The 27515-nt window shown below is 40.9% G+C and overlaps 1 protein-coding gene across 3 annotated transcripts in view; it reads left to right on the top strand.

Annotated features, from left to right (window-relative positions):
- Positions 1-21728, top strand: part of ACTN2 (actinin alpha 2) — a 90081-nt gene extending 68353 nt beyond the window's left edge. For 2 of the 3 annotated variants that reach the window (XM_034765050.1, XM_034765051.1), the window contains exons 13-21: positions 679-787; positions 1705-1845; positions 3283-3465; positions 5158-5292; positions 5851-6030; positions 7651-7797; positions 16299-16364; positions 18048-18206; positions 20350-21728. In XM_034765050.1, coding sequence (XP_034620941.1) covers positions 679-787; positions 1705-1845; positions 3283-3465; positions 5158-5292; positions 5851-6030; positions 7651-7797; positions 16299-16364; positions 18048-18206; positions 20350-20508 — 1279 coding nt within the window. In that variant the 3' untranslated portion in view covers positions 20509-21728. Of the gene's footprint in view, positions 1-678; positions 788-1704; positions 1846-3282; positions 3466-5157; positions 5293-5850; positions 6031-7650; positions 7798-15144; positions 15223-16298; positions 16365-18047; positions 18207-20349 lie in introns of all 3 variants that reach the window. The other variant, XM_034765052.1, reaches the window with a different exon arrangement.
- The last annotated feature ends 5787 nt before the right edge of the window (positions 21729-27515 follow it).

The following is a 27515-nucleotide window of genomic DNA, read 5'->3' as shown; positions in this document are numbered from 1 at the left end:
TCTGTTCAGATCCTTTTGCCCTCCTCTAGTTAAGGGGGGAACTGAACCTGGATTTCCCACATCCCAGACGAGTGCTCTAACCATTGGGCTAAAAGTTACAAGCTAAGCACTACTACCTCACGCCGGATTTTGAATGGGACCCAATCCAGTAGGCAGCCTCTGAGCGTGCCTATCAGTCAAGCCCCACAGGTGGCTTAGGTAGCTGAACACATGTCTTTCCTTGAGGTTCATGAATCACTCTGGAGCTTAGTTGGGAGATAGCCATCCAGATGCATAGAGGGAGGCTGCAGCGTGCATGCCTAGAAGCAGAAACATAGGTGCTGAGGGAACCTTTACACTGGAAACTTAAGTGCCGAGTGAATTTAGGTGCCTACAAGGTTCGGCGGGACTTTTGTAGATCACAGTGGAACCAAAATGGGAATTTAGGCACCTAAATCTGGGGTTTAAGCACCTAGGTATCTTTGTGGATCCCGCCCTTAGTGCCTAGATCCCACACATTATAATACCACTACACTGCCTAACTGATTGCAAGTTGACTTTTTTAGCAAGAGGAGGAAAAAGAAGAGGAGGAATAGTTACTGAGCGCCAGTGCAACATGTACACAGGTGCAGAACGTACAGTGTTTTCCTGTCTGTTTGTTCAGAAGCTATAGCAGTTTTTGTCTTCACTCTTTCCTAGTGAACTGGACTTTTACGATGCTGCAAATGTCAATGATCGATGCCAGAAGATATGTGACCAATGGGACAAACTGGGAACACTTACTCAGAAAAGAAGAGAGGCACTGGAGGTAAAATTGATATCAATAAGCTGCTCCATTTTAAAAAACGAATCCTTTGGGATTTATAACAGACATTATTGAGTGTTAATTCCTGGAATCCAGACTGCAATAAACCCTTTTGTCAGCTCTCTATTTCAGGTTGCTGTGAGTTCATTTGCAATATAGGTTGAATTGCTCAGTAATAGACTGGATGGTGCTTTGTTTCTTAGAAGTTTATGGTGCAATTAGAAGCTATAAAGCAGCAGCAGAATGAATTTGGTCATCAAGAGTTGACTTGTAATCCCACCCTTTGGGGATTTGATGCATAGCAGTGATATAATTAGGAAGCTGTCTTGTCATATTCACTGCAGCAAAACTCAGTTTGAGCAGTAGGCCAGTGGCCAGGCTCTCTGGTGATGGAGGTTCCAAAGCAGTGAGATCCAATTTACTAAAAGCCCTAGGATGTATCTTCATGGCTTCCCCTGAGATCAGTGGAAGCCACCTATATACATCTCTGGGCTCAAATGTGTCATGTATGTGTTACTGCTCCGTTTCATACATGAAAGAAATTATTAAAGCAGGCCATTCATTTACAATTAGTGTGATTTAATTTGTTCATTTTATAGATCAGATTATCAGAAAATATTTAAAATGCAATAAATGGCAAAAAAAAGCACTTAGGCCCTGATCCTACACAGTCTTATGCACATTCTTAAGTTTATATAAGTTTAACATGAAAATAATTTTAATGTGAGTAGTTTCACTGACTTCAGTGGCATCTTTTAAGATATCTCAGGTTGGGCAGCCAGCAAATAAGGCGTCCAAAATCATCAGTCACTTTTGAAATGTATGCCCAAGGTAACAGGGACACTATCTGTATGTGCATAGAATTAGCTTTCAACTTGGTAACAATGAATTTGTTTGTGTGTATTTACTGGACTTAACAGAGGACAGAGAAATTGCTGGAAACAATTGATCAGCTTCACCTGGAGTTTGCCAAGAGAGCTGCTCCATTCAACAACTGGATGGAAGGTGCTATGGAAGACCTACAGGACATGTTTATTGTTCATAGCATAGAGGAAATTCAGGTAAATGGTAGTATGTTTTTGGTTTGCCATCCTCAGGAAGTCAAGAAAGGGAAGCCTTCCCTCTCACTGAATGGACATTGTCAACATGTGAAGATGAAAACATATCCTGCCTATAAGCTATCTTTCTGACAGAGAATGTCCTTTCCCACTCATCTGTGAGCATAAAAGTGATAACCTATATGCAGACATGGCCTTTTAAGGCAGCTGGCTGCAATACTTCTCCCCTTGGAAGGAGCCCTTAGCCAGAGATAAGAAGGCAGGCAAACCATGTGGAAAGCAGAACTTGGGAACACAGTGTCTCTTTTCATTTCTCATTATATGGCGCTTGGTGGTTGTTTGGGGCTCTACGACACTAGCTAGGTGGGATTGGTGGCCTTGAGTAGTCACAGTGTATGGGATTTGGCCCAGAACAGTCATATCTGACTGCACTAATGTTAACCTAATAATAAAGGCAACTTTGTGGAACCTGACACTTTACTTGTGTGTCTCATTAAAGGCAAGGCATAATTTACATTTCCACCCACTTTAAGACCACTTTATATTACCAGATTAGTGTATAAGGATCTTAGTATAAATGAGAATCAGGCTGTTCATTGTGCATAGTGGCTTGTTGTGAAAGTAATTAAAGGAATTAATTTTGTCATTTGTTCAGTTGCACTCAACATTAGTGGTATATTTGTGCAGTTGTATTTAAAGGGATGCTCTCAAGTATTTAGGCCCAGATGCTGCATCATGACCGCTAGGGCAGACCCCTTTGCCTATGCGGAGTCACACTGACTTCATTGAGACTCCATAGGGACACAGGGCTCCAAGTAAGAGCATTCCAAAGAAGTGTCAGGGCTCTAATTACTTTTTACTTTTAAACAGGGCGAAGTTAGGGTGAGTAGAAAACTTGTCAATTTTTTTAAATTTAGTGGGGAAAAGGAAAGAGGATAATATTCACTTGCAGTATTGGAAACCCAAATAGCACAGTACTGAAAACCATCAAAAGAAGCATGAAAAACAAAGTGAAACTTATCTATCAGGTTTTACTATTCAGAGTGAGTGAAGTGCAACACAGTATGAAAATTAAATTAGTTTTTTTCATTTGCATTCTTAATATCATATGTTGTTAGAAACACAGGTAAAGAAACGTTTTTCAGAAATGAATCATTTTCATCTTCACATTGTCTCTTAAATACTTCAGAAACAGCAAAATATGGTCTGCTACCCCAAAAATCATCTTATTGCAAGTTCTGTCTTTTTTGAGGTCATCCTATAGGTGAAATTCCTTCTCCACTGGAATTTTGCCATTGACTTCCATAGGGTCAGGGTATCACCCCATGTGTGTAATGTATTTGGGGAGGAAATACAATTATTTATATCAGGCCCTCAAGATCATAGAACTGACACTACAACAAAAATCCTTATTCTTTCCCCCTTTATTTCTGATTCCAGAGTTTAATCACTGCCCATGATCAGTTTAAAGCCACTCTGCCAGAGGCAGACGGTGAAAGACAGGCTATCCTGTCGATCCAGAATGAAGTTGAGAAGGTTATTCAGAGTTACAACATCAGAATAAGTGCAAGCAATCCTTACAGCACCATCACTATGGATGAAATCCGTGCCAAGTGGGATAAGGTATTGTATGCTAAAGGTGGAAATGACATTGCAGGAATAATGTTTTGGTTGGAACAGAGACCCACACTGACTGTCCAGAAGTTGTCATGAATTACCAAAAAGAAAAAAAAAGTCTAATATCTGGGCTGATCCAACAGCATTCACTCAGGCAAAACTCTCCCTGCAATCAATGAGTAAAAACAGGAACAGCCCCATAATGAAAGCTCTTTCTTAAAAATCTTGGCTAGTCTGGATAGCAGAAAGGTATGTCAACATAAAATTAGGCTATTGGCTAGAAGAAGCTTGGTTATCATTATGGCTTGTGTAGAAAAAAAGCCTACCTATGTATTATGGAGAAACGTAGTACGGACGGATATTGAAAAAATACAAAATGACAGTTACAGCCACATTTAACATTTTAAACAAGTTTCAACTCAATATTTAGTAGGTCTGTGGGGTAACTGATGTACAACTGCAAGGAAAATTTGGGCCCAGTGTTAGTTTCTATGATATATTTAAAACATTTTAAATGTTTTTCATTGGGTTATATTAATTTTAATTATACAATAGCATTACAGTTCTCTGAATTGCAACTGGTCTTCCCAGTCACATGACTATATAATTAATGACTGAAAGTACACAGGTCAGGGAACCAGTTCTGCTCCCATTGAAGCTTTTAGAACCACATTGTGGAGGTGGCCTAACACATCTCATTTGAATCTACCTTCATGGCTTTGCTTGAATGTAATGTTGTCTGTCAATTACTGTTTAAAGCTAAGTGAGACTAATAGAGAATTGAATATGCTTAAAATAGCCTGTGTTTTTTTTTTTTTTCAACAGGAAAAACAGTGTAGTAACTAGATCAAGGTTAAAAAGTCTTAAATTTAAATCTAGTCAGAAATTAGATTTTCTTTTCCTTAAAAGTCAGTCTTTCTGGTCACACTTCCAGCCTGACTGGTTTCAAAATGCTCAAGCATATGCCCAGAAAGATATTGGAGCAAATAATTAAGCAATCAGTTAGCAAACACCTTTAGAAGATAATAAGGTGATAAGTAACAGCATGGATTTGTCAAGAATAAATCATGTCAAGCCAACCTAATAGGTTGCTTTTAACAGAGCAAAAAGCCTCGTGGAAGAGGGGAAGTGGTAGATGTGGTATATCTTGACTTTAGGCTTTTGATACTGTCTCACATGACCATCTCATAAACAAACTAGGGAAATACAACCTAGATGGAGCTACTATAAGGTGGGTGCATACCTGGTTGGAAAACCATTCCCAGAGAGTAGTTATCAGTGGTTCACAGTCAAGCTGGAAGGGCATGGCTTCACCTCAGTCAGTATTTATTTTGTGGGTCAATAATGCTTAATATTCACTAAAAAAGAGAAGTCAGTACCTGTTGTTTCATTGTACAGCACATCTCTTCATTTCAATAGTTCTACTACCTAAAGAACCATACAAAAATTCAAGTAAGAAATACAGAACAGGCCATATGTAAACATTAGTTGAAACAGTCAAAGACTCCACAAAGTTTTCTCATGATTGAAAGCAAATAAGCATTTCAGGTAATGAAATAAACCTGCTCACTAAATAGCGCTAGGGGGTGACAGAGGAAGCGGGGGAAACTGAGGTTAGGAAACCATCAGTCTGTGCTACATTATTTTTACAAGTATGATCTAATCTTATCAACCCTAATTTCTTTTGTGCACGGGCAGGTGAAACAACTTGTGCCCGTGAGGGATCAATGTTTGCAGGAGGAGCTAGCCCGTCAACATGCTAATGAACGTCTGCGTCGCCAATTTGCTGCTCAGGCCAATGTCGTTGGGCCATGGATCCAGACCAAGATGGAGGCGAGTATCACTGAGGCATCAAGAGGAGGCTGTTGAATAGAACACATATCATTTTTCTCAGAATACTCCCTGATGTACACACAGAACATCAGTGGCCTTCAGTGCCCTGCACCAGCACTCCAACATTAATGTAATCAAGTCTTTTAAAGAAGGGTTCTAAAATAATCAGAGCTTATAAAAGCAAATAAAAACCTGTCCAACAAGGTGAAATCATTTTGGAATAGGTTTTTGAGAAGTGAATGGGGACATTAGAGAGGTGATTTTCAAAGGCACACAGAACAGATAGGCACCTGACTCACATTAACAATCCATGGGAGCTGGACCTTTGAAATCCTCTCTTAGATTATGAATATTAGTTTGGTTGTGGTCTTTCTATATAAATACCATTGTCCCAATGTTGTCCTGAGATATGAGTGTGCAACAGACAACATTCTCTAGTTTGGAGGAAGTTTTGATTGCCACTGATTCTTAGTGTAAAAAGGTTACGTTTTCCATGTAAATGTGTGGCAAACTAACAAACCTGGAGCTTAGATTATTTTGTTTCTTTTTGTGTGACAGGAAATTGCCCGCAGCTCTATTGAGTTGACAGGGACCTTGGAGGACCAGATGAATCAACTGAAGCAGCATGAACACAATATCATCAACTACAAAACCAATATTGACAAATTGGAAGGAGACCATCAGCTTATACAAGAAGCCCTGGTGTTTGATAACAAGCACACAAGTTATACTATGGAGGTACTTATGAATTCAGTTCTGTGCTCTTAGGTTCATGTATCCACTTCCCCCAGTCTGAGGGAGTTGTAACAGAGGAAAGAATTTGGCAGACTTCCTAGTTTATTTGCAGCAGAAGATATACATTACTAAGGCTCCATTTGTCTTGGCTGTAACTCCTGTGACAAAACCATGACTTTTGGTCTTTATTATGAAGCCTTATGGCCTTTGTCACCTGGTCAGCTGCTGCTGAGAAAGACCTCGGTCCTGGATGGAGCTGATTGCAAGATCAGAGCATAAAACTCCTTTATACATTTTACGTTGTGGACTCTGTATATGTTCATGGAGGGTGGAACATGGATTGTTATATGGGTATGAATTGTTAAATATTATTGTTTTAATTGGAACAAAAAGATATTTATTTGACTTTCCTCTTAATTTCCTCTTAAATATAGTTTGCCATGACTTTTCCTTTTTTTTATGACTGTTGTCGCATTTTTGTCATGATAAAGCCATGTCTTTTCCCGCATGTTTGCCATGACAGATTATCAACCAAGCCTCCAATCCTGTTGACCCATATATATGAGTCACTTGACACACAGGAGTAGTCCCCTTGAACTAAATGAGACTGCTCACATGTATAAAGTAACTCATGATTTTAAGTGTTCAAAGAGTTGGAGCCCAAGGTGGGAAAGTGACTATAACTGGAAAGCTTGGGAACCATGTTGGGTCAGCCAAATACTGTCCAGAATTAAACTGATGCTCAAAAATACAACAGCTCTTGAATCCAAGTGTTGACATCTAAGCCATCAGACTTTATGGCTAACACGAACACTATGATCAAGAACCAATAGAGGGTATGAACAAGTGTCAGTTTAGGAACTAATTTAATATTTTTTGCATGTCTGTTATACATGGACAGCAGGTGAGCACGCCCTTGGGGGAGGCTAGCCCCCAGCCCCTCCTGCTCTGCCCGAGGCCCAGCCCCTTTTGCCTCCCTCCCCCGCCGGAGCCTGGAGCACATCTCCCCACCCCTCCATGGCCACTGCCCCCCTCCACGTCCCCAGTCCCAGTGCTGGGCGGGTGACATGGCCAGATTGCATTCTGTCCCAACACTGGGTGGGCGGCGCAGTCATATCTCATCCAACCCCAGTGCTAGTCGAGTGGGCAGGCAATGTGGTCGGAGCACCCCCAGCCCCGGCACTGGGCGGGCAGGCAGCATGGTTGGAACACCCCCAGCTCCGGCACTGGGCATGTAGGTGGCGCAACCAGAGCGCCCGCAGCCCCAGTGTGGCCCCAGCCCGGGAGTCTTGTGCACACCGTGGCCCTCAGCCTGCCTGCCCCAGCCTCTTGGCCACAGAAGGGAACAGCAGGCAGAAGGAGGCCTGGGGGCATAGTGTGGGTGGGTCCACACCGGCTGTTTGGGGAGGCACAGCCTCCCCCTGCCTACGATACCCACTGCCCATGCTGTTATATTTGCAGTACCCATAATCGTAGCATGCAGGTGGTGGCACCAAATAACAATAACAATATATAAATAATTTCAGATTGCATTGTTGGTTTCTCTCTTACTGTCTTTGTTATCATGCTAGGAGTTCAGGTTTTCATTACCAGCCTAAAGAATCCATGTTTTCTCTCCTATAGCATATCCGTGTTGGATGGGAACTCTTACTGACCACCATTGCTCGAACTATCAATGAGATTGAGACGCAGATCCTTACAAGAGATGCCAAGGGTATCACCCAAGAACAAATGAATGAATTCAGAGCATCGTTCAATCACTTTGATAGGGTACAGTACTCCAACTTTTTTCTCATCTAACAGTTCTCCAAAAACAAGTCAGTATAACATTGTTTCTTTGCATTCCAAATACCAGTGTCTCTTCAAGTCAGTATAACATTGTTTCTTTGCATTCCAAATACCAGTGTCTCTTTAAAAAAAATAATAGGATGCACTAAAAAATGGATAATTTTTTTGAAGTAAAAAAGCTAAAATAAAAAGAGGAGGCATATTCTTTTAAACTATAGCATTTATTATGCAGATGATTTAAAGATTAATTTCTGCTCTTCAATTTTGCTGTGGAATTAAAATTCAGAGAGAATGACAGCTAATTGAGTGTTTGTAACAACCTGTTAAAATAATGCAGGAGACTGACTGGATATTTTTGTGTATGCTACAAAGTGATGTGGTCCCATACTGTAAAGCAGTGGCCTGTAACACACTCTCAACAGCGGTTGCTGTCAGATAGTAAGGCTTGATTTCTCCTGCATTATAACAAAAAGAAAAAAAGGAAAAAATCAATAACTTTTCCCCCTAGAAATATTCTGTTCAGGGAAGCAACTCAGTAGGGGCAACGATCATTTTCAAAGAAAATCCTTTCTATGCACAGGGATTGTGTGTTTCAGTTCCTTAGTTAGAAATGAATAAAGTAGGAAAGAAAATATCCTTATGGATGAATGTAACACGCTTTACTGGTGATTCTCAGTGCAATCAAAGAAATGAAAGAAGTAATCAAAATGCATGTGTAAAAGGTAAATAAAGAGATAGGTATGGATGCAGTAACAAAACAAAACTATTTTATGCAAACAGAGTTATTTTCATACATAAGAATAGGGATGTGAATGACATTCCCAGTTGGAAAACTATATTCACACACAATTTTGCTGGGTGGATGCTCATACAAATCTGTCTTCAAAATCCAATGCAAATCTTAAATACTGAAAATGGCTGCTGTAATATAGAACCAGCCTGCTCCTTCCTCCTCCTCCTCCTCCTCCCCTGGCTTCTTTCTGTACGAATTCCTCACCTTCTCCGTCTTACCACCTGGATTCTCTGAAAACTATCCTGGGTTCCAGAGAGCTTCACTGACTCCCAGCCTGACTCTGTCCACCCCATGCCTGATGCTAGCTCCTCCCTTTCATCTCCATCCTGATATTCCATTTCTTAGCTCCCCAACTCCAAAGTGGCTACATGCATCTAGATTTGTGCTTGGTGTATATTGGATCCTGAGAGTCAACATTTGGTATCTGGCACTTCACACAAAAAGTAGAATTTTCATATATCTACAATAGAAGCAAGGAGAGGGTAGATCCACAGGAGTCAGTGACGGATGTACTTCATTTTACTGAGACCCTAAATGTAGTTGTATAGTGTAGTATAATTCCTCTTTGTATTCACTAAGGAAGGAGAAGACAATATCATAGAGACAGAGATGCTTTTCCCAGGGTGAGAAAGAAGTAATATTCTGAAAGGCTTTCCCAATGCACTGGAGCAGATAATTGAGCAATTAGAGCCATTAAAAGCAGACAGAGCATCAGGCCCACAAAAAAATTACAACCTACAATTCAGAAAAATCCATTATGGGGAAGCAGGAACTTTGTTTTAAAGATTTGACAGCTCCTTAAAGAGCATATGCTCCCCTCACGCAGCGTGGAGAAGGTTTGGAAGAGGTATGGCATGTAAGGGATAAAGGTGGCTATGCCATCGTACAACTCACACTGTGTAGCCATTTCCAGCAGTTCCGTAACTTTTATTCAATCCTTCAGAGCAGGAATGTCTGCTCTGTGGCTTTAACTTTCCATGGAGGAGGTATTATTGCCAGGCAGCGGCAGCCCAGCAGAATGGACTGTCATGCTTCTGGTGCTGCAGAAGGCCTAGATATGCACAAGTTAAGGTCTATTGCAGCTGGCCCTGTTCTCGTGGATCTGCAGTCTTTCCATGAACTGGCAGAGACACCCCCAGGTCCCAGAGGAAACAATATAGCAGAGCTGCAGTGTAGAAAAGCCTATATAACAGGGTGTAGGAGAGAGGTGGTGCTTCCACGCAACTTTAGTCAGGGTGGGGAGCATATGACCCTAAGAAAGAGGGTAAGGCCGAAGGCCTAGAAAGTAGTTAACATTCTCCAGTGTACAAATTTAAGAAAAGGAGGCAAAATTTGAAAACTCAGCTACTAAGTCAGGCTTCCTGTGTGCAACAAATAGTGCTAAAAGGGAAGCTGTTTCAAAGCACACTAAAGAATTGTTAATGCGCAGTAGCAGGGTCCACACAGACAGTTAGTGTGCAGTAGGCTAGTTCAGGCTAGATTCACACCTCAGCTTGGTGTGAATTAAATGTTAGTGTAGACCAGCCCTTATTAAGGTATAAAATAGTGGGCAAATGTGACTCAATCTACACAGACTAGAAGGAGGCAAATCTTTTTCATTGAACAAATACATGTGAGAGACTGAAGCTTCTTTTTCAATTTTATACCTTCCCTTCATCCTACCAAACTTAAACATTCAATGTCAGAGAGTAAAATGTATCAACTCTGCTTCAGAGTTTCTTCAAGTACACACAATTATCAATCCTCTAAACTGGCTGTTTACAGCAATAAGGCAGATTTGGACTCTGCTATGAAATCTGGAATTGGGGTGAATGAAATTAGCTCATCCAAATGTAGTTCTGTAACATCAAAGGCATCATATTCCCCCCTGTGAGACAGACAGCAGAAATGGGTGTAGAGATCTTTAAAATAAACATTATGTTCTGAGGTTTGCTGACATATTTTCTAAATGAATATATTCATTATTCATTTCTAAATGAATATATTTGCTTCTAAATCTTTAAAACACGTGCATATTTGAAACAGGTTCTGCCAGTATTTTCCCTCCCGTTAAGAAAGAGTTACAGTATAGATTTGTTGTTAGCTTTATAACTAATAGACTATTGTTGCTAACCGTGGTACTGAATGGATGAGGTATTTAGAAAAATAAATAGAATTAAAGAGTGCAGTTCAGTGACAAACAATCAGCAAGAATCCAGAAACTGAAAACCATTCCTGACAAGTAGACTTTAACTATTTTAACACAACAGGGTCAGTTATGGATGCCTGAGGTCTAAGTTTCCTGGCACTTTTCCAGTTTAAATCAGATCTTAATGTTTGGAACTGTGCACATGTGCGTGAATATTATAGAGTATCAATGTGCAGAATCACTAAAAGCTCCACTTTTAATAGTTCATTTTGATCTGCATGAAACTAAACAGTTTATAGATGACTGCCAAGAACGGCTTCAATGAGAGATAAATTTGAGAGGGGAACTCCTTTTTTCCTCTCCAGGAGGAAAAAAAAAGGGCAAATATTCAAAATCATAATTATCTTACCATTCAAACTCCATTACTATTACAGGGCCTGAGTCTCCAGTCTTGATCTGTTTGAGGAAGGGCATGAGGATCAGGCCCATATTATTTTAAGTGGCCTCTGTATGTCTTGACTATGGGAAAGAGAAACTGCATATTATTTAAAATGCAAAGGACTAGATTTTGGCTTGGACTACAGACCCACACAGGAGTTAGGAGGAGTGAGTTACCCCTTTAGACGTCTGCCTGAAATAGTGAGCTTTGGGTCTGGGTGTGCTGCAGTAAGGTGTGCCGCATGCACTTGAAGTAAAGGGGCAGAGAGAGTTTCCATCCATCCCCAGTGCATCAACCAGCACAGCTGAACCATACAGGTGTCATAAATTGCCTTAGCTAGAGGCCAATAGTAAATTATGACCTCTCCTGTAGCAAGGGGGAAGCAGGGAGGGAATTAGAAATAAATAAATTAAAATAACAGTTGTTGTTGTGGCATGGTACCTCCTGGGGCACCCGAGAAGGCACACCACTCCTTGCTCAGGGCTGTGACTAAAGGCACAATCAAGCTCCAAGTATAAATAGGAATCTGCTGCCAAACTGTTATATTCCTTGTACTGCAATAGCAAGATATAAAGGAGATATGGGGTGCAATTTATTTGAAATATAACAAGATTTTTTTGACAGGTTTCAGAGTAGTATCCGCAAAAAGAACAGGAGTACTTGTGGCACCTTAGAGACTAACAAAATTATTAGAGCATAAGCTTTCGTGGACTACAGCCCACTTCTTCGGATGCATATAGAGTGAAACATATATTGAGGAGATATATATACACACATACAGAGAGCATGAACAGGTGGGAGTTGTCTTACCAACTCTGAGAGGCCAATTAAGTAAGAGAAAAAAACTTCTGAAGTGATAATCAAGATAGCCCAGTACAGACAGTTTGATAAGAAGTGTGAGAATACTTACAAGGGGAGATAGATTCAATGTTTGTAATGGCTCAGCCATTCCCAGTCCTTATTCAATCCTGAGTTGATTGTATCTAGTTTGCATATCAATTCCAGCTCAGCAGTCTCTCGTTAGAGTCTGTTTTTGAAGTTTTTCTGTTGTAAGATAGCCACCCGCAGGTCTGTCATAGAATGACCAGACAGGTTAAAGTGTTCTCCCACTGGTTTTTGAGTATTGTGATTCCTGATGTCAGATTTGTGTCCATTAATTCTTTTGTGGAGAGACTGTCCGGTTTGGCCAATGTACATGGCAGAGGGGCATTGCTGACACATGATGGCATATATCACATTGGTAGATGTGCAGGTGAACGAGCCCCTGATGGTATGGCTGATGTGATTAGGTCCTATGATGATGTCACTTGAATAGATATGTGGACAGAGTTGGCATCGGGCTTTGTTACAAGGATAGGTTCCTGGGTCAGTGTTTTTGTTCAGTGATGTGTGGTTGCTGGTGAGTATTTGCTTTAGGTTGGGGGGTTGTCTTTAAGCGAGGACAGGTCTGTCTCCCAAGATCTGTGAGAGTAAAGGACCATCTTTCAGGATATGTTGTAGATCTCTGATGATGCGCTGGAGAGGTTTTAGTTGGGGGCTGAAGGTGACAGCTAGTGGTGTTCTGTTATTTTCTTTGTTGGGCCTGTCTTGTAGGAGGTGACTTCTGGGTACTCGTCTGGCTCTGTCAATCTGTTTTTTCACTTCAGCAGGTGGGTATTGTAGTTTTAAGAATGCTTGATACAGATCTTGTAGGTGCTTGTCTCTATCTGAGGGATTGGAGCAAATGCGGTTATATCTTAGAGCTTGGCTGTAGACAATGGATCGTGTGGTGTGTCCTGGATGGAAGCTGGAGGCATGTAGGCAAGTGTAGCAGTCAGTAGGTTTCCAGTATAGGGTGGTATTTATAATATTTTTATGGCTGACTTAGAACAACGCTTCCTTAGCTCTCGTCCCCTAACGCCCCTACTCTACTTGCGCTACATTGATGACATCATCATCTGGACCCATGGAAAAGAAGCCCTTGAGGAATTCCACCATGATTTCAATAATTTCCATCCCACCATCAACCTCAGCCTAGATCAATCCACACAAGCGGTCCATTTCCTGGACACTACTGTGCTAATAAGCAATGATCACATAAATACCACCCTATACCATATACATGTAGCAGTGAATCCACTAGCCTCACACTTCCCCTCCCTCAATCTGCCCCCACACAGCTGCTGCACAGCAACAGCTGGGTTGTACACCATACAGGAGTGCCTGCACAAATTTTGTCCCCCACCAAACCATGTGTGGTCGAATGGCCTAGTTCCTCCACTGGCCAGATCCTTTATGCTTGTAGAGAGAAGGACAGGATTTGGCCATTCGTTCCTATTTTCATATTGTTTTGATTTAAGGAACACTGTGATTTGTACCCTTATAAATAAATGAGCTCAGCTCCCTGGTGTAACTTGGCCCTGGAGCTGACGGGGGTGAGTCTGGAGAGTTATGAGCCAGCACTGATTGACGTGCTAAGAGAAATGCTCTGTGAATTGTTTGAAATATGATTCTGTCCAGCAAATACTAGCCCATAAAATCTGACTGAAATTAAGGGAAGGATTTGCTGGTAATTACTAGTTTCAACAACCCCCCTCGAAATTTTCATCCTGCTTTATCTCTGGTTATCGGCATTGTACTGCTCTTTCTCACCTTCACACAGTGGAGCTGTGGGAGGTTGACAGCAGAGAGAGCCAACACAATCGCCTACTTATCTCTTTAAAATGTTGGTGGTCAGGAACTGATTATGGCACCAATTTATTTATTTAATTTATAAAATGCACCCAGTACATCTCTTAATAGCATGTATGATTAACAAAACACATAACTATACAAGAGTCAGAAAAAAAAAAAAAGGCTTGGCTCCCGCCTTTTAAATTACTCATCAGCTGACCGAGATCCTTTCTCTTGTGTAAAAGCCACAGAAAAAAGTTGGATCTTGACTGTGATCTAAAGTTGTACAAACTCTGGCTTTGTCAGACCAGAAGGGGAAACAATTTACAGATTTTAGGGACAGACCTTAATTGCATGCCCCTTAACTAAATCTATAATATGCCTCAGCTGGGTCAGGGTTATGGGTGAGGTGTGAACAGGAAGGAAAGAAAATAGTCTGGTTTTGAGAATGCTGGGTGAGTTTGCTGGGTTGGTAATTAAAGAAACAAAATGTACTTGGAAAAAAATGAGCAAATTTGATCTGGCATCAATGGGAGACAATAAACGTGGGATCCCATGATTCTACTTTATAATAAATTTTCAGAGAAGATCCTCATCTTAATGGGTCATAAGAAGACAAATGTTTAAAACAAGTTATGTCATTGATCAGAGTTTTCTTTTTGATCTAGGCCATGAATTAATGAGTATATAATTCTTTTCTCTTTTATCTAAGATATGCTTACTCAAATTTTTAAAAATATTATCAGATCAAGGGAGAAGCAGCAACCCTAATCCAGTGGGAAAAATAGTTTTGTCCAGGTCAAGTTATCCATTGACTATCTCTCACAAATTGTATGGTGACAGAAAAAGAAGGATGAAAATGGTAGAATACAGAACAAAAAATCCCTCTTCAGAGAAAATGCAGAAAAAATAAAAATAATGGTATTTGTATAAAAGCAACATTTCAACACTGTAGTTGGAGTAAAAAAAAAAAACCAAACAAATCCCCAAACTCATGAAACCAATGAGGCCATCAAATCATTCAAAATAATACACCAATAAACAAGCACACAGTGGGTCTGATCCAAAGCTCATTAAAGTCAAATGAGCCTTTCAATTGACTTCAACAAGCTATGGATCAAGCCACATAATATCAACAGCTAAGATCTCCTGAAAAAAGTAAACAATGAAAATGAATCTTCCTTTTTTTTATTAGTTAGATTCCATCTTAACAACTCATTATTGATATGACTTTGCAGTGTTCTTTACTAACCAACTAACCCACTTTATGACTTTTCCCTCCTCCTTGCACATTCTGCATGCATGATGTGATACTAGGATGAATCTGGCGATCTACAGCCTGATGCATTTAAAGCCTGCCTCATCAGTCTAGGACAGGTTGGAAATGACCTGCAGGTAGAGAAAACTAACATATTACTATTTTCAAATAGACTGGTATAATACTAGCCTAAAGAGACCTGGGTTTAAACTCAAATGTAGCTGATTTTAAAAATGTTTGCATTTTGCTGCTTTTGTGTGATCCAAGGTAGTCTACTTGGATTCTAATGAGCTACAGTGGGTCACTGCTGCCTTTTCCATCACACATTCATGTTGCCCATTGTCTCCTGCTCATACTTCCAAGCAGGAGCCCTCCCTCTCCCTCAAGGAGGACCCATGACACCAGGGTTCCTCACTGGCTATTTGGGTGTTCTTAGTACACATAGACCTTTGCCCATGTCTTCTACCACTACCCCATTTTAATGTCCACTCTGTGCAATTAGCCATGAATGCCCCACTCATCCTGCTGCTGAGAATATGGACATCCTCCTTTAATAAGAGATCTGCCATTGACCAACTTCTGTTGGATACAAAACAGTACACTTTTCCTCCATCGACCCCACTGGTTAATATCTCTATTGTACTCAGAGTCCCATTAGCTAGAGATCAGAGGAGAGAGAATTCTTGAATTCACTTCCCATGTGGCAGCACACAGCTCAGTGTGCCTTGGCTCACGAGTACAGTATTTTGAAAATGCAAACATTTCTAGACTGCTAGTCACTAAAAAGTATTATAGTTTCTAATAAACCTTCCAACACTGAAACCTAAAAAGTATGGTGTATCACAATGAACCAGCCTGCCTTTCCTGACTTTGGCTAGTTCAGTGACAAACTTTTCTCCTTGCCTCTCTCTCCTTTCTGGTTGTGTGCTGTCTGTTCATATGTTGTACTCAACCCACCCCTTTTTTGATATCATTCTCTGTGGTGTGTCTGTTTCATGTGCGTTATGTGTTAGCTGCTTCTTCCTCCTTTAAATTGATGGTGCTCCTCATGACCTGCTTTGGCAATACCTCCAATGAACATCCTCTTGTTCCATGGATCCAATCTTCTGATGATGCACATTTGTCATCTGTATGGAAATGGTGATGGTCTCCTGCCTGTCTTTGATATCTCAAACCTTCCCTCATATATTGCTGATGCTACTTGGATCAATAGAAGAAGAATGGGCTGATGGACCATGATGATTTCAGAGCTTGCTTAATTTCAATGGGTTATGATTTGGTATGAATTTTAAGATACAATGAAATTGGTTTTGCATATCGGTAATAATGCTAACCCCGTCAGCATTAAAGGTTACTATAGTTTGCACATACTATAAACAATAATATTTACACTTTGCCTATCAATTCCAATTTTTTTCTATACTTTAAAAAGGTAAAAAACATTAACAGAAAAAATATACCCCCTGAAGACACCTATTTTATGGTTTGATGCATTTAGCTTTGATTTATGAAGTATATTCCATGAAATTTACATTGTATCAAATAAATATACAATTAAGTCCTTTCAGTTTATAGATATATAAATTAGCTTTTTGTCTGCATGAGAGAGAATTATTTTGAGGCTTTTTAATACTCCTAATTCTTGAAAGCAAACTGCAGGGTTGAGATTTATTTATTTAAGATCTCTACATTTTTCATTCCCTTGTTACTGAAAAAAAAAATCTTAGGAATAAATTTAATTGTTGCCATGTATTAGGGAGATTATTTTAATAATTGTTTCTGCCAAATGTAGATACCATAATAACAAAGTGTATGTTAATTGCTAAGAAAGGCCCCAATCCTGCAAGCTGCTCTGTGTGGGTCAAAGCCTCTTTAATGTCATTGTCGTACCACACTGATGCAAGGGTCCATCTGTGCAGAGTTAATTTTTATTCATATACTTCAGTGGGAGCAAGATCAGATTTAGAAGAGATGATAGTATCAATTTATTCTTTGAACATGTGAATTTAACATATCTTTGAATAGAATAGAGAAACCAGTATGACATTGAGCAGAATTGAACATGAATTGAACACTTTGCATTAAAGTAACAGCTTAGTTTAGGCCCCAAATTTAGATTCTGTTTGAAAAAATGTGTGAGAGGGCACTTTTCAAATTTAATAAGAATCAAAATGTTTTCATTACTTTTGAATATGTTTAACCATTCCTCTTCAATGTTGTCCCAAATGCAACAGCCTTGTTATGGTAGTGCAGAAAGTGATACTAATTATAAAGAGAAAGTGAAACCTCTGGAGACTAGTTATACTGTACAAAGGAAGAGAAATGGAAAAGATAAACAAACTTTTCACTCCATTTGTAACAAGGGAGACGCTGGTGTATGAATGTGTATTATATACCCATGCAGCTTCACTTACCCTGGTCAAGGCCAAGGACTCAGTGCAACTTAAGTTCAGCATATGCTGATTAAGTGCTTTGCTGGACTGAGGTGAGAGTGCTCAGCTCTTTTCAGGACTGAGTCGCTAGTAGAAGAGGAGCTTGATAGAGTGCTAAAAACAGAGAGAAGATTTTTTAAATAAAGGATTAAGTCAAAACTATATCATGTCACTATTTTTGAAAAAGATGGAAATTAATGATCTATTAAAAATAATTTAGATTTAGTGTAGAAAATATTTCAGGAAGCAGAAAGTTAATTGAAGGGCCCATACCATGCTTTTAGGACATTTTCAAAAGTGCCTAAATCCCATTTTCAAGAGTGATGTGGGAACTTTTGATCCTAAGTCCTATTGACTTTCAGTCACATTTAGGCTCCTAAATAAATTTTGAAAATGAGACTTAGGCTTCTGAGTCACTTAAGTATTTTTATAATTTTTACCAAGAGCCTCTAGTAGTATGTCATAGAGATACATTATGTTGAAGTTTGGTTTTACAGTTACTGTCTTTTTCTTTTTGAATTTCGTCAAAGGGTGAGGCAGAGTTTGCCCGAATTATGTCCCTGGTTGATCCCAATGGGCAGGGAACCGTCTCTTTCCAGTCCTTCATTGACTTCATGACCAGAGAGACTGCGGACACAGACACAGCTGAGCAAGTCATAGCTTCTTTCAGAATCCTAGCTTCAGATAAGGTCTGTCCTTTTGTTCCTAGCTGTAAGGAATGCCCTGTATTTCAATAGCAGTGTTGTTTAACCTTCCTTTGATGAAAGTCTTGCACAAAATGTCTAGTATATCTAGGGTCTGTTTTTCATTAAGAAGACTAAAGTGCTCATCATTCATTCTTGTGGTACTGGTTTGTACTTCGACCCAAGCTTCTAACAGGAATGTGAGTGGAATTCAAAGCTGGGTCTTTATTCCTTCACATCACAAAGAACTAACATAACATGTAGATAATGGCACAGAGAGTACACTTATAAAAGTTTGCGGATGATACCAAGCTGGGAGGGGTTGCAAGTGCTTTGGAGGATAGGATTAAAATTCAAAATGATCTGGAGAAATGGTCTTAAGGAAATATGATGAAATTCAATAAGGACAAATGCAAAGTACTCCACGTAGGAAGGAACAATCAATTGCACACATACAAAATGGGAAGATTACTGTGGAAAGGGATGGGGGTCACAGTGGATCACAAGCTAAATGTGGTCAGTAGTGTAACACTGTTGCAATAAAGTGAACATCATTCCGGGATGTATTAGCAGGAGTGTTGTAAGAAGATACAAGAAGTAATTCTTCTGCTCTACTTCACACTGATAAGGCCTCAAGTGGAGTATTGTGTCCAGTTCTGGGTGCCACATTTCAGGAAAGATGTGGACAAATTGCAGAAAGTCCAAAGAAGGGCAACAAAAATGATTAAAAGTCTAGGAAACATGACCTAAGAGGAAAGACTGAAGACTTGGGTTTGTTTAGTCTGGAAAAGAGAAGACTGAGAGGGGACATGATAACAGTTTTCAAGTACATAAAAGGTTGTTACAAGGAAGAGAGATAAAAATTGTTTTTGTTAACCTCTGAGGATAGGACAAGAAGCAATGGTCATAAATTGCAGCCAGGAAGGTTTAGGTTGGACATTAGGAAAAACTTCTTAATGGTCAGGGTGGTTAAACAATGGAATAAATTGCCTAGGGAGATTGTGGAATCTCCATCATTGGAGATTTTTAAGAACATGTTAGACATATACCTGTCAGGGATGGTCTAGTTATTATATAGTCCTGTCTTGAGTGCAGGGGACTGGACTAGATGATCCATTGAGGTCCCTTCTAGTCCTACACTTCTGTGATTCTCTGATAAGATAAGATGCACTGAATAGTTTTTGCTCAGCTGACACAGCTGCATATACAGTGGTCGTGCTCTGCTCATGCATATCCATGGAACAGTATTGATTTAAGGGGGTAAAATCCTCTTCATAAACCCTTTTCTGACTTCCATGGTATTGCCTGGGTGTGGCTGAGATGAGAATTTTGGCTGAGCAAAATACCATGGGGTGATATGGAGCTGCCTCCCCCAGGAGAGTTCTGGGAAGCACTATCCTTCCTTCAGCCACTGGGCACATACAGGGAATGAAATGGCTGCACATCTCCCAAGGAATGTGGAGCATGTTCTCCTCTCCACAGCCAGCTCTGCTGGCCAGGGCAATGCAAGAGTAGGAGTTGAGGAACGTGCGATAGGGAAGAAAAGTGTTTCATAACTCACTCCCTTTTTGAGTAGTCTGTGACTGTGTACCAGAGAGTGCTGCCAGCAAGCAGTTCTGTGCTCAGGCGAGAACAGGACTGCAATACCACAGGGCAGACTCAGTCTGGCCCCTGATACTGATTTTGTGATCTCGACTAATCAGGATTAGACTTTGAATTCCAAACACATTTCAAATAGGAGTTTGTGCTGAAGATCAAACCAAATTCCCAAGAAAGCGAGATATGGACATTTTGCTGTTGTTTTAAATTTTAAATAATGTCACAGGTGTCCAGAGTGACAAATAGGTGCTTTTTTATGTCATTCTAAATTGAAAGCAGTAATTATTATAATAAAAATGTTTGTCTAGAAACTTCTTATAATATTGAAGTCAACGGTGTATAACTAAGGCTAGACTTTGACCCTGCCTGTTTGCTGAGAGGATTATTCCTACCAGCTAATGGTTGAAGTTACGACTCAGCAGGAGAAAAATTCTTGGTTAGGCAGGAAGTCCTAGTTTATTAATATTAGTTCTATAAGATACACAAATAAAAATCTGTTAAATAATCTGTTCTGTATCTGGGTTTTTAAAAAATAACTTTTTTTTTTCAGCCTTATATTCTCGCCGAGGAGCTGCGGAGAGAACTGCCTTCTGAACAAGCTCAGTATTGCATCAGAAGAATGCCTGCCTACTCTGGTCCAGGTGCTGTTCCCGGAGCTCTGGATTATACCTCATTTTCATCAGCATTGTATGGAGAAAGTGACCTGTAATTCAGTAATTGGCTGTACTCATTGTCTGCGTTGGAAAAAACAACAACCCTGATTTCCCAGTTTGCTTCTTGAAAGCTTTGACAAAATGATTTAAAAATGATTTTTACTAATATAGTAGGTACATTCAGTGTTGAATATTAGGAATGCAAATAACTAGCATATATTTCAGTGTGCAGCACTAGTAGGTATCTGAATTGATGGTATTAGTTTATCTGGCCTATATATTATTAAAATGTATTTTAAAGAAAAGGTGAATCCCTAATTTAAAAAAATATATTAAATTTGAGACCCATTCAGATAAAAGAAATTAAAGCTTGTGAAAATAGAAACTATCAAAATATTTTGCCATTTTCAAAAATTCTTCATCCCATATATGCTGCTTTTTTTACTATGTTCATAGAGCTCCATGTTAGAAGTCATACTTTTTTCTTTCATATAAAAATATTACTTTACAGATTTTATGGTTTTATATGCTTCCACAGGTGGAGTTTAATAAAATAAACAATGCAACTTTTCAGAGAAGAAAAATACCCATCAAGTAAAATACTTAACCACTAAAATAATCCCAAACTGTATTTTTACATCTTTTAAAGGTTGTTTTCTATTAACACAGAGCTGTAACATCAGAAGCATAATCCTGCAAACTCATAATAATTATAATCGTAATACCTTGTAATAAATCAACAAGCAGTACTTTTCCTTTTAAGCCTTTTACTTTGCAGCTGAGAGAGCACAACTTTCACAATCCGGAAATAGTAAGGAAGCTAATACATGTAAGTTGTATTATTTTGAAACCCTCAGTCATGTCTATTTTGAATAGATTCTTTGTTTTCCACTGTGTGAAAGCCAGTTCTTTGTTTTAGTGAACAACCTGCATCATCCCACGAGATGCAAAATCCTATCTGAACTAGCTGAGTATGGTTGTGTTGCAGTTTTAACTGTATGTCACATACAGAATTCAGATTATAGTTTGTCTTCACTTCTGTTGAATGGCAGTTCTGCTACCATATGCTAGTTTGTTTTACCGGAGTCATGTTTCCATCTTGACAACCTGTAGAGAAGTAAAGCAATCACTTTTTTTACTTGAATCCTAACTGACACTGAAAAATGCAATGTAACCAAACAAAACATTCACAAATGATGAAGTTGTGAACTGTACAATCCAGTGCTACTAAAGCAATGATGTGCCTACTAAATAAACTCTGCTTTTCAAAACTTCATGAAGGTTCGGTCATTGAGATTCATCTAGTGTTTCCTCTAAAGAACCAGAAATTTTTCTGTGCATGAAATAGATTTCTCCATTTGCTTAAAAGAGTAAACATTCCATGCATTATCCCAGTTGGAACAATGCACACAACATTGCTGGAGTCAATGTCTTGGCTGGCTAACAAATTAATTGGTGAGGGGCAGCTATGGCCTGCGGGACCCTCCTGCCCGGCCCCTGAGCTCCTGTCCCAGGTGGCTAGCCCCAGGCCCCTCCCCTTCTGTGGCCCCTCCCCTTCTGTTCCTCCCCAGCAGCCTCAGCTCACTGCGCCGCCGGCGCAATGCTCTAGGTGGTGGGGCTTTGAGCTCTTGCCCGGCAGCGCAGCTGCAGAGCCGGCCTGACCTGGTGCTCTGGGCGGGATGGCTGTAGCGCCACCAGACAACGGTGCTCCAGGCAGTGCAGTAAGGGGGCAGGGAGCAGGAGGGATTGAATAGAGGGCAGGGGAGTTCGGGGTGGTGGTCGGGGCGGGGGTATGGCTAGGGGTCAGGGTGGTCAGAGGGCAGGTAACGGGGGGTTGAATGGGGGCAGGGGTCCTGGGCAGGAGCAGTCAGGAAAGAAATGGGGGGTTGGATGGGGAGGGCGGTGGGAAGTCAGGGGCAGGGGTTCTGGGGGACGGTCAGGGGGAAAGGGTGGATGGATGGGGCAGGGATCCCAGGGGGGCAGTCAGGAAGGAGAGGAGGGGTTGGATAGGGCAGCAGGGGGCAGTCAGGGGTGGGGGGGTCTTGGGGTCATCAGGGAATGGGGGGGTTGGATGGGTCAGGAGTCCTGGGGGCCTGTCGGGGCGAGAAGAAGGGGGGGTTGGATAGGGGGTGGTGGCCGGGCCACGCCTGGCTGTTTGGGGAGGCACAGCCTCCACTAACCGGCCCTCCATACAGAAGCCTGATGTGGCCCTCAGGCCAAAAAGTTTGCCTGTCCCTGATCTAGTGGCTTAAGGCCAGGGCTGGGAATGAATAGAACTGGGTTCTGTTCCCTACTCTCTGCCTTGGGCAAGTACCTTAACCCGTCTGTACCATTATTTTTTTCTCACTTGTAAAAGGTAGATGATGCTTATCCACCTTGATGAACTGCTTTGAAACCTATAGATGAGAAGCGCCATATAAGTGCTAAAAATGATCACGTCTTTATTTGATTTTAGTACTTGGATACTATGGAATTTCCCAGACTGCTAGCCAAATGAATGCTCAGTAGACTGTACAGCTGAATCCTGTTGAAAAGATCCGTTACAGTATATCCCATGTTCACTGTTGTATGCAAATAAACAGTGTCTGTAAACCAGTGAGCTTCCAAATTAGGCACAGGCATGGAAACAAAATCTCTGTTTTACAGAAACAGAGCTATACTGGACATTTTAATGCAAAGACAGTTCAGTGTGGTGATAACTGGCACCTCCACAAGCTACAAAATTCTTTACATGAGTGCTGCTCCAAAAGGCATGACATTCTTCCTTAGCTTTGAAAGCACTGAAACATTCGTTCTTTCATCTGAATGTTCCACTGATCAGGATAAGCAAGGAATAAAGCCATCAGCACCAGTAGGAAATAGCATTTGTAAAATAATTTTTGATCCATGGAACAAGTCTGTAGTGTCCAAAGAAAACAGCAAGCAGAACTAGCCTTAGAGCACCCGGTAACCTACAAAAGAAGAGATTTAATGCCCCATCCAAACCTACCAAAAGATTTGATACTGTATTTGTCACCTTGCTGTTCCTTAAACTTAAAAAAAAAATATAAAGTTTCTCTCCCTCTCCATGTTTATTTAGGGAAACCAAAGTTAAATAATTGAGTTCTGTATTTTGTTCTGAAGGGGGAGAAATTTGTGATCTTTTTGATATTTTCTGGGAGTGAGTTCCAGAGTGGTGGGACAGCCAGTGAGCAAGCGCTGTCCATTGTGCTCACAAGCCTTCACTTTTGTTCCTGAAAGTTGCATTGTTCTACTGAACCACTTTGTTTACACTTGGGGCTGGTGGCTGAATTGGCATTTGCTGACTGTCATGCTCTGATTAGATCCATCCCAGATTCCTTGGTGTAATGAGCTGCAATATTCAACCCTAGAGTTCATGGATCATTATGGCCAAAGTGGGGACAAACATCCTAATGAGTTTTAAGATTGAGTTTGTTAAATTTGTGAATGGGATTAGATGACGGGGTTGCCTATGACAGCAGGGGACTGGAGTCGGTGACCCAGGAGGTCCTTTCCAGCCCTATGTTCCTACATTAAAGTGGGACATGATAGAGCAGAACCATTCTTCCACTCAGTAGTGGGTGCTAGAGGATGTTTTTAACACCCTTGGATATTGTGAATTAGTGAGGAGTTGAGAAAGACTCCAAGGCTATAGACTGTCTTAACAATTGTAGGGCAGAGTCCCTCAATGGAGGTGATGTTATGGACATGGCCAGTTATTTGAAGCACATCTCTCTTCCAACAGCATTGCCTTCATTTGTCCTGGTTCATTTTCAGCCAACTATTCTTCAGCCAGGTGCTGACAGCACCCAGGCACTGGGGTATCTAGGAGACAGTAATGTCAGCTTTTGAGGTTAACAAAATGCAGAGCTGATGTTGTCTGCCTATCGCCTTTAATAGGGATTCCAGAAGCTCTTGTTTTCTTATTCACTAGCCACAAAAGGGCTGAATCAGAGATGCCAGTAGTGTATTTCCATTAGAATATCCAGGACTTCATGTTGTTCCAAACTTTTGGAGGGATTGTACTGTGTTACTGATTACATACTCAACTTGCTCCTGGTGTCTGCGCAAACCCATTCCATGTACAGGTGATGTAATGAAGAAGGAGATAATTCCTCAGAGCAGTTGATTTCTGATGCTAGGTGGAGGCATTCTGGCTTATCACAAAGTTTGTGGTTCAGAATAATTCTATGGGGCATGACTTTGCTGCTACTACTATGGAATCAACAGTATAAGCGTATGCACTTATGAGCTCACTTCCCACATTGGTGACAATGTTTCTCCATGTGCTTTTAAGATCCGCTCTGACAATAAGTGGACTTAATAAACAAGGGACATCCATAAAGGAAGAAGAGCTCTGTGTGTCTCGAAAACTTGTCTCTCTCACCGACAGAAGTTGGTCCAATAAAATATATATTACCTCAACCACCTTGTCTCTCTACTGTCCTTTAAGAATGACTCACAGAAGTACAGACCCCTGTCCAGGCTGCTAGGGGTAATTCATTTTATTCTCCTCTAACTTGTTTTTCTTTTCTTCTCAATCCCATTTTTCTCTCAGCTCTGCCTCCACTGTCTGTTACCTCCTATCCCTACCCCTAATTGCCTGTCCTAACTTCACACACATGAGGGAGCTTTTGCTTCAAAACATTTGGAAGTAACCGGAGATAGTGGCCATTAAGGAGTGAAGAAAACCCTCCACACAATCACTACAGCTATTTCTGTGCTCATGAACAATTTTCAAGAAGAGTTTAAAATGTGGAGACCTGGCACATTAAGCCTTAGAACAAGCCAAAAAACTATACAGGCTCAAAGTCTTCATAAAGGAAAGGAAGACTTCTATAAAATCTCTTTCCCAATATACTCCTCAATAAGATATAGGGGTGAAAGTAACTTAAAGGACTTGCTGGTATGCAGGGCGGCCGGGGTCCTGGGCAAGGTTGGGGGGCGGCTCTGGGCCGCCGGAAAGAGCAGGGCCTCGGGCAGAAGGGGCAGGGCTGGGGCCAGACTCCCCCAGTCAGCCCTTCAGCGCTGCCCGGCCCGTGCCACCCGGTGAGCCCCGATGCATCTGCCCTGCCCCCCCACCCCCTGTCAGCCGCCCTGCCGGTGCAGTGCTTAAAGCACTGCCGTGGCAGCGTTTTTACGTCAGCCATGTACCAGCCCGTACCGGCTTACTTTCACCTCTGGATATAATACAGGATTGCACATCTGTGGAACAAAGGAAGAAATCAAAATAAGGCCCTGGTCTTGGAAGATGTTCCACACAAGCTGATGCCTTCTTCCCGTGCAGAACAGGTTACAGGGTCTGGTCCAAAAATTGCTGGTCAGTCAAGGAAAATCATGTTAATTGAGAAGGTAGTGTGGTAATGTACAAGGCACTGGACTGAGTGGGGGGAAACTCTATTCTAACCCCATCACTGCCACTAACATGCTGTGTGACCGTGGGCAAGTCCCTTCCCCTTTCTGTGCCTCTGTTTCCCCTCTGTCTTGTCTAGTCACAATTGTAAGCTGTTCAGGACAGGTATTGTCAGTCTCTCACTTTGTGTTTGTATAGTGCCTAGCCCTAAGGGGTTCCAATCTCAGTTGGCCTCTAAATGCTACTGAAGTACAAATTTATAAATAACAAACTGAAACCCAAACAGTGTCAGTGGTGCCAACTCTTGTGATATTTGCTGTGTTCTTTAAAAAGATATGCAGCTTCTGGAATCATGGAATTATCAGAGAATTTCAGCTTTCATAAAACAAAGCAAAACAACACACTCAAAAAACAAACCCAAAATAAGTTTCTAGCCTTCATGGTTGCAGAGAAAAGCCTGAAAATATGAAGCTTAAATGCCCACAAAAAAAAACAATTAAAAAGACAAAAGCAAACAAAACACCCTCACAATTTTTAAGCTATTTGTTTGACTCATTATTTTGTAATGCTTGGGGCTGACAAGTCAGAACACTATCAGTATTTAATCCAGTTCTTCGGGTCCTGTGTCAGAAGCTGCCTAGTAACATGTATTCTAGTCAATAGAGGGTATTAGTAGGAACACACTAGCCATCAGTACATGTTTGATGATTTCTTTTCCTTAAATAGATCTTCCTCAGAAGGGGGCCAAAGCTTGAGTGTGGGGTGGCCAAAGCCAAAGGTCTTCAGCTGCAGGCAGGGGACCTGTAACCTGAGCCCTGTTGCCCAGAGCTGAAGCCCTTGGGCTTTGGCTTTGAGCCCAGTAAGTCTAAGCTAGCCCTGGCAACCCCATTAAAACAGGGTTGCGACCCACTTTGGAGTCCCAACCCACAGTGTGAGAACTGCTGTGTTAGACAAATCAGAGTGCCATTAATAAACAATTACCAAATATATAACATTACATTTCTTTTTGTATGTATTTAGGTTGCAAAGTCAAACTCTCTAAAGTAGAGGCCAGATTTATGGTTGCCTGTGCAACCTTTTATTCTGTTCCCTTGTGTGTCCCAGCTGTGTACTGGATGAGTGAGGACTCCTGTGGTAAAAATAGCATGTAATGATGCAATTAAAGACTGTGTATCTTAATGGATACACATAAGGGGGCAGAAATAGGGTTTAATTTTCCCCCACCACAGAGTTGGGAATCCCATCCCTGCCCTGCCCCCAAAGGGGTTGGGATAGGACAGGACAGTGGGTTTATGTGCAAGGTCTGGTGTGAGGTAGTCTGGCTCTTCCCTCACTGCTCTAGCAGCTCCCAATTGTTCCTAGTGCAGAGCTGATGCTGGTTTGAAAGCAACAGAAAGGCAATGATCTTTTAACACTCTAATGTAGCTAAATCTGAACTGAATTTCATGGGACTGCGAATAGATATTTCTCTAGCTTGAGGCCATCCTCACTGCTGAATTTCAAAGATCTGCTGCGAACAATGGAGATGTTAGAAGTCTTAGCAGAAAAAGTTGCAATAATCCTTTATAATGGAAAGTATAAAGGATAGTTACCAATTCCCTCGATAATATTCAGCAAAAATAAAGAAACCAAGGAAGGGAACCCCAGATCCCCTAATCTGTAACAAAGCAACATTAATACAATTAAGAATCTCTTGTATTTGAATTAAGC

Source organism: Trachemys scripta, chromosome 3 (genome assembly GCF_013100865.1).
Source record: "Trachemys scripta elegans isolate TJP31775 chromosome 3, CAS_Tse_1.0, whole genome shotgun sequence".
NCBI lineage: Eukaryota > Metazoa > Chordata > Testudines > Emydidae > Trachemys > Trachemys scripta.
This window is presented reverse-complemented; position numbering and strand designations above follow the sequence as displayed.